This window comes from Mytilus californianus, unplaced genomic scaffold (genome assembly GCF_021869535.1).
Source record: "Mytilus californianus isolate M0D057914Y unplaced genomic scaffold, xbMytCali1.0.p SCAF_6, whole genome shotgun sequence".
Classification (NCBI taxonomy): Eukaryota; Metazoa; Mollusca; class Bivalvia; order Mytilida; family Mytilidae; genus Mytilus; species Mytilus californianus.
The window spans coordinates 37,269,183-37,281,770 of record NW_026262712.1 but is presented as its reverse complement, the minus strand read 5'-3'; the positions used below and the strand labels follow the sequence as shown (position 1 = coordinate 37,281,770).

General features: G+C 32.5%; 1 protein-coding gene across 3 annotated transcripts in view; it reads right to left on the bottom strand.

The window, feature by feature from the left end:
* The window catches only part of LOC127705450 (uncharacterized), a 351,867-nt gene extending 344,819 nt beyond the window's left edge, over positions 1 to 7,048 (bottom strand). The window contains exons 1-3 of one of the 3 annotated variants that reach the window (XR_007983887.1): positions 6,930 to 7,039; positions 6,541 to 6,677; positions 2,645 to 5,007 (exon numbers count right to left, since the gene is read on the bottom strand). Coding sequence is in view for 2 of the 3 variants with exons in the window: in XM_052209769.1 (XP_052065729.1) it covers positions 3,306 to 4,997 (1,692 nt within the window). In the remaining variant the exon portion in view is untranslated. Of the gene's footprint in view, positions 1 to 1,468; positions 5,008 to 6,540; positions 6,678 to 6,929 lie in introns of those variants that run through there. The other 2 variants (XM_052209770.1, XM_052209769.1) reach the window with 2 other exon arrangements.
* Between the last annotated feature and the right edge of the window lie 5,540 nt (positions 7,049 to 12,588).

Below are 12,588 nucleotides of genomic sequence, written 5' to 3'. Positions count from 1 at the left end.
GTAAAAATCCAGGATAGTTTATGAATCTAATAAATGTTTTAAAAACTTAAACTGCAGACTGTATGTAATGTTAACTGGAAGAAAAACTAAGTCCATTTATAAGAAAAATACGGAAAAAATGGAACAAAATTTTAACAAAATTTCCTTCTAGATACTAGCTTTTAATCATTTTAGAGTAAGAGTAAATCCTGGTTTGCCCTGAGTTAGAATGATGTGTCCGAGTAGAGTGAGATGTCATCCTGCAGTCTGTTACCTTATGAGTCTGCATCATCATCTCTAGGTTTTCGACTTTTACCTGTGCCATAATGACTTTCAAACTGAAATCAATGCTGAAACTCACATTCATGCATATGAAATACAGTTACATGTATGATATCTTTTATTTCTCATGTGTAATTTATGAGATGCATACCTAATAGAATAAAAATTACCTGACAAACAACCAAAAAAAAAATAAAGGGAGAAAATAAGGTCAATTCATATACTAGTATGCCATTAGTGAGATGGACATCAAGTTAGTCTTGTATGTTTTTTTAATTTAAGTTCATTTATATGTTTTTGAGTTTAGTGTGACGTCCATTTTCACTGAACTAGTACACATTTGTGTTTAGGGGCCATTGAAGCCCGCCTCCGTGTGTGGGATTTTCTCGCTATGTTAAAGACCCATTGGTGGCCTTGGGCTTTTTTCTGCTGTCGTGGTCATATGACATATGTAAAGCAGACATATCTTCCTTACAAACAATCCACATATTAAATTTGTCAATATATCTTCGGATATATTCCGAGAGAAACATACCTCATTATGAAACCATAATTGGAATCTAAAATTCGGGTCAAGTTAATATTAAATATTTCAGATAAACATCTGCTTCTCCCATACAATCTTCGAACCAAATGAAGTTGACCTGTCATGTAAAGTTCTTAAGGAACAGACTCATAACTGTAAACTTGACATGGCGACTTATGCAATCTAAAAATTTCATGGCCCTATGACATGTCACGGATATATCCTCTATCATGTATAGTTGCTGAAAAAAGACCATTCTAGTAAAATTATCCTGTTTGCTGTAACAAAAATAGGACAAGACCATAAAACATATGTCAGACAGATATATCTTCTTTGAAAATATAAACATACAAAAATTATGACCTAACTAACCCTGTCCACTAAAACATGAAAATGAGGTCGAGGTCAGGTCAGGTTAAATTGATGAACGTTCAAAGTCTACACATGACATGCCTCATCGTAGATGAAAATGAGGTCAACATTGAGGTTATTAGCAATGACAATATCATCATCATCATCATCATTGTCTGGAATATGTAAACTTTGACCAACTGTGACTAGCATTGCAGGTGAGATAAAACAGCTTAGAGAACCAACTATAGAATGCAAGCTTAGGGATCATATAAAAATATACAAACAATGGATTTCTAGATGCAGTTCAGATACGAAATACAACACAGATGTAAATATAGAAAATAAATTTTAATTCTGATAAAAAAAAGATTTAGAAAACAATAAATCCATAGCATTATTAATTTGTTAAGATGAGATTTTTCTATTTCAACCAAAAGCATAGCCAATACATTTCAAGAACATTTTATCATATTTTTGTCCACAACTTAGCTTATCAATACCTGGTCTCGATATATATTTGACACATATTTATGTTTTGACTGAAAATTGTGTAGTGGGAGCATGAAAATTTCAAACTGACATTTTCTTCAGATTTTAAAAATGTTAATAGTGAATATTTGTGTACCAATGCTATTATATCATATACATGTAACTATGCCTTCTATGTTTTGATATACATCTAGAAATGGACAATGAGGTTTGGTTAAAATCAACACTTTACGACAAGAGAGATGAGTTCGTCTTCCCAGTTGTGGACTTTCCATTTCTACGTAGTAACATTCAAATAACGCCTGCATCCGCAGTATATATCTCCAGTTGATACGGTATTAATTGGCTTGAATTGTGGTTTGTACTAAAATTAGCAAGACGACGGGTGCCACATGTGGAGCAGAACCTGCTTACCTTTCCAGCGCACCTGAGATCACTCCCATTTTTTGGTGGGGTTCATGTTGCGCAGTCTTCAGTTTTCTATGTTGTATTTTGTGTACTGTTGTTTATTTGTCTTTTTCTTTTTTAGCCATGGCGTTGTCAGTTTGTTTTCGACTGATGATTTCGATGTCCCTTTGGTATCTTTCGGCTGTCTTATCTAGTATTTCAAGCTGAAATTTTCGGCATTCATGCATCGAGCAAATAAACAACATAGAATAAGATAGCATATTTTACAGAGATACACACGAAGCGATATCTTGCAAAAATAAACTGAATTAATACCACAGACAACAAAACCGCGAAAAACAGATATATTCTCATGAAGGTGAAAAAATACATACAAAACCTTACATTTTTGATTTTCCTTATTTACAATAGTTGTCAAGATATGAGACAACTATTTGTACCTCATTCTTTATCTTATTTTCCATTAAAAACAGCCATGATTGTTTACCAATCGTTTAGCTTAAATTTGTTCATTAGTTTCTGCAATGAAAATCTTTAAATCCCAAATGCAAATAATGATCAAAACATGCAATCTACTCTCAAGTTTAGCCACAAATATTATTATACCAGTATAGAGATTGATGGTTTCGAATTAGAAGGTTAAGTTATTCCACTTGTTTACAGTAACTGTCTTTATACGGTTTAGTATTTTATTTTACTATTTATTACAAGTTGTATTATACAGCCGTTATCATTGATTTTGTAAATATTCATTTTTACTGATTTTATAATTTCATGTTGTTCCATTGGCGATTTATATTAGTCTTACTTCGCCACATGTACATTTGCCTGTCCCAAGTAAGAAAATTTGTCAGTGATTGATATTTTGTCATGTATAATGTCTTTTTCCATCTTAGAAATTTGGTGGTAGTTTATTTATGGTATCAATAATCCCAGTAACCTATAAATAATTACAACCACGTCATTATGTCTCTGGTTGATAGTTGCCACATTTGCAATCACACGAAATCTTGTATTTCTATTAAATTTATTTACTGGCAACATCGTTTCTGGTTCGTGATAATACCAGTGTTCTCATTCCATTAAATTTATTAGAATACACAAGTTTAATAATATAAGCTTAATAACTATGTTAGATTTCTGTTTAAAACACACACTGCATATCATATTACTGCCAGAAAGTAACAAAATAGGTTTCCAAAATGTAGGTATTATAAACACTGCACAGAATGACCTAAAGGGAGAGAAAATTAAACTGTAAACTTTTTCAAATAACATTAAACAAATGAACAGTGTTATGGAAGTTCGCGACTAACATCTGTTTCCTTGGTCCACTATAATGAAGTGAAAAAGGAATATCAAGACCATCCTTCGTTGTCCATACTTCTCTATGTCGTTGTCCATCAGGGGAGATAACTACCACATTCTTCGAGGAATACCCAACTACGTACACATTACCATCACTATCTACATCTATACCTCGAGGCTTCTCCAGAACGCTTTCATTTTTGAATGTCCATTGTATTTCACCTTGTAGATTATAACACGTTACAGTGTTTGCTTGATAGTTTGTATGATATATATTGTCCCTAAATGTTGCAATATAACAATTACTGGGCATTTTGTCTCGAACTACATCACTAATAGACTCGTCGTGCAGATTAATCATTCGTATACCTTTGTTGTGAGCAGAATAAACCAATCCATTATCTTTTAATGTTATGCCGTAATTTGTCGAATCTAGTGAAATTGTTTTCTTTATTTGTTTCTTTTCCAAGTCTATAATGGTAATACACGTCTTCCCTGAACCACCAGATGTGACACCCAATGTATTGTCCTCACTGATGTACACTATATCAAACACGTTACACGGCATCTTCACTTCAAAGTCTGTTATTCCTTTCATGTTAAGTATAATTACCTTACAATCAAAGTAGTAAGTAAATGCCATTCTACCATCCGACAGCATGCAACATCCGGTGATGCAGTCTCCTTGAGTGTTGATGGTCTTTTGTTTCGTTAACGTTATATTTTCAATAGATCTTGATTGAACGGTCGGTACCATCATTTGGGCTTGTTTGGCCTTTTTCCTAATCAGAACAATATCGCAAGATTTAGCTTCAATACGCACTTCTCCAAAACATTTGATATCGGACATGATATTCTGGATAGAGTTGTTGATCTTATACGAAAGAGAAGTTTGCTTGAAACTTCTGCCTTCTTCAAGCAACTGTAGGAATTTATTTTTGCTATAGACGTCCTCTTCTATTTGCTTCATTGAAAGAAAGACTTGAAGGTCCGTTGCATGTTGCTTCATGTTCATAATGTTTCTCTGGCATTCTGCTATTTCCTTTTCTTTCTTTTCTAATGTTGACAATAACTGACAAATTTTCGAGTTTTCTTTTTCTTCTATCGCATATAGTTGTTTCATTAAATCCTCTTGTAGTTTGTCAAGATGGTTGTTGATCTTTATTCTGGTTTTCTTTATTTCTTTTTCTATTTCCTTTCTACTTTCTTTAAATGTCGTTAGATTGTCCTGTTGATGCTGACGAATTTTCTGTAAATTTTCTGCTACTTCAACTAATGTTTCCTCTATTTCGCACATGGCATTGGAGGTTTTGACATTGTGAATGACGTCGTCTAATTCGACGAAATCTCTGCATTCTTTATGGATTTCCACGATACATTTGTTGCAGCAAGGAAATTCATGTTTCTGGCAATATATTTGATATTTTTTATCGTGTTTGGTACAGTACTGAGTAATTTTAAGTATATCAGCTGGTAATTTCTCGTATTCAGTAAAAGGTATCACGCAATGATTTCTCGACGACTTAGACAAGCTATGATGTTCCTTGCATTCTATACATAGTCCCTCGTCACATTCTGTACACCAGATAATTGATGGTTTGGTGATGTGACGGAGTTCACAAATACCACAGCTATTAGTAGGTGTCGCCATTAAACACAAACTACAAATAGCAATAGATGATTGAAAAGATTAAAACAGCACCCAATCAACAACCAACATCAGACATGGTGACTTACTTTAGTTTTCAAGTCCGTTGATTCTCTTCGGGTACTCCGGTTTCCTACATCAATTAAAACAGGTTTTGACATATACATTAGGCTGTTAGTTTTCTCAATTGAATTGTTTATTATTTTTCATGTCGGGAACTTTTATAGCCGACTAAACGGTATGGGTTTTTCTCATTTTTGAATGCCGTACGGTTGCCTATACTAGTAATGGCTTACATCCACTTCATTTGAACTAAGTGGATATATAGTTGTCTCATTGGCAATCATACCACATTATTTTTATATTCATGATATAGCCATGAGTACTGGAAGTAGTGTTTAGTGCCAATACTCAATCAATCAAGAGTTATTTAATCGCCCGAAATTAAAAATAAATTAAACGGTTGCAGCTTTTGTAGCATCAGTGTCACATATTATGAATTGATAAAACAGGCATTTAACTTTTTAAAAAAAATAGTGGAAATGTATATCAATAAATTCAGTTTAGATTTGCTTTGAATATGAAGCATTAACATGAAGTAATCACGGGGCTCAAATACAGCGATTGTTTGTTTGAAACATAGTAATTATCGTATTGGGTTAGCGGCTACACATAATTAATTTAGATTTGAGATTAATACAAGCTAGCTTTTTCCATCGATCATCATATTGAAGTATTAGTTAGTTTATGTTCATATATTTGTTGTTAATCAATTACAGACAAATATAATGATCAACTTATTACACCCCGAACTTGCTCGCATGTCACAATTCAATTAAGCAGAACAAAAATATTTAAAAAAATTTCGCACAGTGTACAAATAGATAAACTTATGAAACATTTAAACATAAAAAACTTTAATTTCCTTTTTTGTTTTATTACAAAAGTAAGAGAATAAATAACAACTTTTATTGGTTAGCAGGTATTTGTTGTATTTATACACAATAAAGATAGAGCGTTACGATTCCTGACATTATCTTATAGTTAATAGATGTTAAAACAATTAAGAAACTAGATATGGGCGATGTCCCCCTCTGCTCCGTCATATGCATGAGTATAGTTCCACATACTTTAGATTTGATGTTAAAGTACAACCTGAAATTAGACACAAATGATGCGCCCGCCTGACCATAAGAAATTATGCATTTAATACTATGAATGATGTTCTATCTTATATTTTTTTCTGAGTACAAAAAAAAAATGACTAAGTTAAAACACCTGGCATTTTGAAAATATTTGAAGAAAAAACATCCTGTGGATATGAACACTTCCATTTAGCGTTTAGTGTACAACCAAAAAAAATATTAAAGCTGTTGCTGAAAAACTATGGGAGGAGATAGCCGGACATATCATGCATCTGTATTCGGACAGACGAACGGACGGACGGACGGACAGGGGTCAATTAATATGCACCTCGACATTTTATCGCGGGGGCATAAAAATCATTTCTTATTAAAGAAAGGATATGTTAAATGATTATACTTACGTGATTAGACTTCCTTTTTTGTGTTTTGGGTGGTACGTGTGGTATAAATATATGGGAACCTTTAACTGTATACTGACAGCAGTGATACATAGACCAAATACAGTTTGTTCGTTTCCTAATCTGCTAAATGAATGGCCCTGCAAACGTGTATATATTTAGTTCCAATAATTGGTTTAATACTGAGATAACAAAGATATTATGAACTTGACCTAGAAATAGGCCATATCATAAATAAAGATGAATATATATAATGGCCAAGCCCAAAACGAAAGTTAAATAGCAAATTTTTACAAATTTCACGAATTAGGTCATAAGTATATTAGCGAGAATGGAAAACGTAACTTAAGTAGAATTCATCTTCGAAATATCGAATAAATCCTAAAAATTACCTTTTAGTTCGAAATATTCAGACCCGTCTGGTTTACCAGGAAGGTTATTTATCACATGACATATTTATAAAGTGATAAAAGCCGGGAATTTTTAAATTCAATCTACATATTTACAAGTACGATGGGGTAGTATTAAACATAAACCCCAATCATATCTAATTTTTTTTCGATGTTTGTTTTTTTTTAATTGTTTGGGGTATTTATTTCATTATTACACATGTTACAGGATAAGGCACACCAGAAATATTGCCTGTGAAACCCGTACGCATTTGTGTTGCCTTATGTCTCTAAAACTAAAGACGTTAAACTAAGAGGACTAAAATGATTAGCAGGTTAAGATCACCAACATTTAAATTTTCAGATTAATTTGACATAACCGTTTGGGGATTACTGGCCCTGAATTGTTTATCATTTGCAAATTTTGCAGTTTTATTTTGTTAATATCTTGAAAACTAATAGAGGGATAGAAAATTTAAGCAGCAAATATTATAAGGTAGACAAAATCTACAAACAACTGCTCTCACTAATAAGCGACAAGAAGCGACAAAAAGAAAATATTATGGACACGAAGATAGATTTAGGGTCAAGGAATTATATATACTTTTAAAACAAAACACAAATCAAAAGTTAAAACATTACAGTTGATTATTTGTTTTAAAAAGCTTCAAGTTAATTATCAAATCTTCAGAAGACGTCCAGTTGGCATTTAAATTATGATGTTTACCAATTGCATACAAAGATTTTTAAAAGTAGATAAACAATAAGCAGCTACATGATCAGCAAAAAAAAAAAAAAAAAAAAACATTCACAAGAGTGTCAAACATGACCGAAATCATAAGTCGACCCTTTACAGAAGTTGTTGTCCTTTAATGACAATTTTCACCTACTTTTTTTTTTTTTTTTAGCTTTTTCGGTGAAATCTAGTCGGTAGAGAGAAATTGTAAACATCTTAACTGAGCAATGTGGCAATAAATGTATTGGTTGTAATCATCAAATGATTCGTTTTTGCAGTTATTGACCTTGAATGATGTTGTTAACGGATGTTTGCCTATAATCATAAAACCTATAATACAGATAGAATCTATAAGCAACATAAATGATAAGCTGAGGTAGATTAATAAACAAGTCGAAAATGTTATCTAATTCCATTTTTTAAGTAAATATCTTTCTTCTTCTTTTGTGTTTTAGGTGAAAACTATCTGCTATCGAAAAATACGAAGCAAGAAAAAGACCTACAAATAAGTCACTATTACCGAAATCGACAATCGACTCTGTAAAGGAGAAATTTCCCTTGAATGACAACTTTCACACATTTATTGTATATTCGTTTGCACTTATCATGAAAACTATAACAGTATAATAGATAGGAAAAGAAATTGTGAACAGAGAACGTAATAAAAAAACATGATCTACGTATAATATAAAAATGAGATGTTGTATGAACGCCATGAGACCAAATGACATATAATTTTTTTTTATAGAAGTTAAAAATTATAGGACATTGATACAATATTTGTAATCAGCTCCTAAATAAATTAGTTATCACCGGGGTAACGCACGTGGAGAAGGATCTGCTTACTTTTCTGAAGCACATGAAATCATCCTCGTCTTTAAGTGAAAATGTGTAGCTCGACCAATTGTTTTCTATGTAGTGAAGACATCCGTTAACAAAAATATTCCGAATTCCAAGTTCACATGTTTTATAAAAAAAATCATAAGGGGCTCCGCAGAACCCTATGTCTCGCCTTCGATTTCTGCTGTCAGTGTAATGTTGACTTAAAAAGTGAGTTCATTCATTCATCAGTAAAATACAGAATTTAAAAGAAAATGAATGCTTTCTTGGTCTTGAAGATTAGCTCCTGTCCACGTTTCATAACACTCTATTAAGGTTTACAAATTTATCATGTCAATACTGTTAATCCCAGACTGTGAGACTGTCTGTAAATGTTAAAAGTAAAAAACAAAATCCATCTATCAGAAAAAAAATAAAAAGGTTTGCTTCAGACATTATCTCTCAATCATTAAAAAGCTTCTGCCAAACTTTCCAAAAAACTCTATGAAGGTTTGACAGAGTAATTGATGTGTAACAAACTATAACCGTAGACTGTATCTACTTGTTAACTGTAAAAAAACTAAGTTCATTTATCAGTTAAATACGAGAAATTTTGCTCTGGATACTGTCGTTTGGTCATAAAAAGTAAAATATCAAAAATACCGAACTCCGAGGAAAATTTAAATCGGAAAGTCCTTAAGCAAATGGCAAAATCAAAACCTCAAACACATAAAATAAAATTGAGAATGGAAATGGGGAATGTGTCAAAGAGACAACAACCCGACCATAGAACAGACAACAGCAGAAGGTCACCAACAGGTCTTCAATGCAGCGAGAAATTCCCACACCCGGAGGCGTCCTTCAGCTGGCCCCTAAACAAATATATATATATACTAGTTCAGTGATAATGAACGCCATACTAAACTCCAAATTGTACACAAGAAACTAAAATTAAAAATAATACAAGACTAACAAAGACTAGAGGCTCCTGACTTGGGACAGGCGCAAAAATGCGGCGGGGTTAAACATGTTTATGAGATCTCAACCCTCCCCTATACCTCTAGCCAATGTAGAAAAGTAAACGCATAACAATACGCACATTAAAATTCAGTTCAAGAGAAGTCCGAGTCTGATGTCAGAAGATGTAAACAAAGAAAATAAACAAAATGACAATGATACATAAATAACAACAGACTACTAGCAGTTAACTGACATGCCAGCTCCAGACTTCAATTAAACTGATTGAAAGATTATGTCTTCATCATATGAATATCAGGCACAATCCTTCCCGTTAGGGGTTTAGTATCATACCATCATAGCATATATGAGAAGAACATAACCCGTGTCATGCCAACAACTGGTTTTTAAATAAATGTGTTTAGTTCCGATGCAACGACCCTATAAGTGAATCAATATGAATGGATAACAACTGTCATATTCCTGACTTGGTACAGCTTCGGTCCAAATTTCATAAACTTCCATGAAGGTTTGACGTATTGATGACTGAAAAAACTTTAACCTCACACTAAATCTGAATGGTAACTACATCACAAACTATGTCCATTTATCAGTAAAATACGCTAAAAAACACTTTAACCATAGACTGCACATAAATGTTGACGCTGCCAATGGAATCTAGAATCGATATGTCTCGCTTTTTTATTGGTTTGTTCTTAATTTTGGAACTATAAGAGATAAGAAGATAGTGAGAACAGCAAATATGATCAGTAAGAAGATGAATAAAACTTCATTTGTGGACCGTTTCACGTGGCATTTTGGAGTAAGATTAAATCCTGGTTTGCCCTGAATTAGCATAATGTGTCCGAGTAGATTGACATTTTCATCCTGCAGTCTGTTACCTTATGAGTATGCATCATTATCAGTAAGTTTTCGAGTTTCACCTGAGCCATGATGACTAAAATCAATGCTGAAACTCACATTCATGCATATGAAAAAACTTATATATAAGATATCTTTCATTTCTTATGTGTAATTTATGAGATGCATACCAAATAGAATAAAAGTTCGTAAGGGTTCCGCGGAACCCAGTGTCTCGCCTACTTTTGCTGTTAATCGAAGGCTCCACAAAATGAGGAAAAAAATCAATAAAAATATTCCTTTAGATAAGTACTATCTTTTGATTGTAAGAAGCTTCTGTCAAAGTTTGGTATAAATCCAGGATAGTTTATGAATCTAATAAATGTTTTAAAAACTTTAACTGCAGACTTTATTTAATGTTAACTGGAAGAAAAACTAAGTCCTTTTATAAGTAAAATACGAATAAACAGGTACAAAATTTTAACAAAATTTTCTTCCAGATACTGGCTTTTGATCATAAACAAGCTTCTGTCCAAGTTTGGTACTAATACAGGATAGTTTAAGAAAGTTATTAAAATTTTAAAAACTTTAACCACAGAGTGAATGTATTGTTTCCTGGCAAAAAAACTAAGTCCATTTATAAGTAAAATACGGAAAAAATGATTTTTTTTTTAACAAATTTACTCCTGGATACTATCTTATGATCATAAACAAGTTTCTGTCCAAGTTTGGTACAAATCCAGGATAGTTTGAGAAAGTTATTAAAATTTTAAAAACTTTAACAACAGAGTGAATGTATTGTTTCCTGGCAGAAAAACTAAGTCCATTTATAAGTAAAATACGGAAAAAATGAATTTTTTTTTTAACAAATTTACTCCTGGATACTATCTTATGATCATAAACAAGTTTCTGTCCAAGTTTGGTACAAATCCAGGATAGTTTGAGAAAGTTATTAAAATTTTAAAAACTTTAACAACAGAGTGAATGTATTGTTTCCTGGCAGAACAACTAAGTCCATTTATAAGTAAAATACGGAAAAAATGATTTTTTTTTTTTTTACAAATTTACTTCTTGATACTTTCTTATGATCGTAAACAAGTTTCTCTCCAAGTTTGGTACAAATCCAGGATAGTTTGAGAAAGTTATTAAAATTTTAAAAACTTTAACCACAGGGTGAATGTAATGTTTCCTGGCAGAAAAACTAAGTCCATTTACAAGTAAAATACGGAAAAACAGGAATTCTATTTTTACAAAATTTACTTCTGGATACTATCTTATGATCATAAACAAGCTTCTGTCCAAGTTGTGTAGAAATCCAGGATAGTTTAAGAAAGTTATTAAAATTTCAAAAACTTTAACCACAGAGTGAATATATGTGGACGCCGCCGCCGACGACGACGACGACGACGACGACGCCGACGGAATGTAGGATCACTGTCTCGCTTTTTCGACTAAAGTCGAAGGCTCGACAAAAATCAAATGACAAATTACCAATTATGTCATTAGTCAGATGGACAACATCCTTGCAACCATATATCAAATATTCCTGACCTATCAAGATTAGTTACCGAGGAACAGATTTCATCTTTGAAAAATATCACCTGACCCTGGAGCATGAATTTAAGGTCATGGTCATATGACATATGTAAAGCAGACATATCTTCCTCACAATTGCAAACAAATCCACATTATAAATATTATCAATATATCTTGTATAAAGTCAGAGAGAAACAGACCTCATTTTCAAACCATAATTGGAGTCTAAAATTGAGGTCAAGTTAATATAAAATATTTTAGATAAACATCTGCTTCTCCCATGCAATCTTAAAACCAAATGATGTTGACCTGTCATGTAAAGTTCTTAAGGAACAGACTCATATGTGTGAACTTAACATGACGACTTATGTAATCTAAAAAGTTCATGATCCTATGACATGTCACAGACATATTCTCTATACAAACAATCAACATGCCAAATACAGAAACTATCATGTATAGTTACTAAGGAAAAGACCAATATAGTAAAATTATCGTGTTTGCTGGAACAAAAAAAAATTAGGACAAGACAATAAAACATGTCAGACAGATATATCCTCCTTGAAAAAATAAACATACAAAAAAAATTCTGACCTAACTAACCCTGTCCACTAAAACATGAAAATGAGGTCGAGGTCAGGTCAGGTTAAATTGATGAACTTACAAAGTCTTCTCATGCCATGCCTCCTCGTAGATGAAAATGAGGACCACATTGAGATTACTAGCAATGATAATATCGTAATCACCATTGTC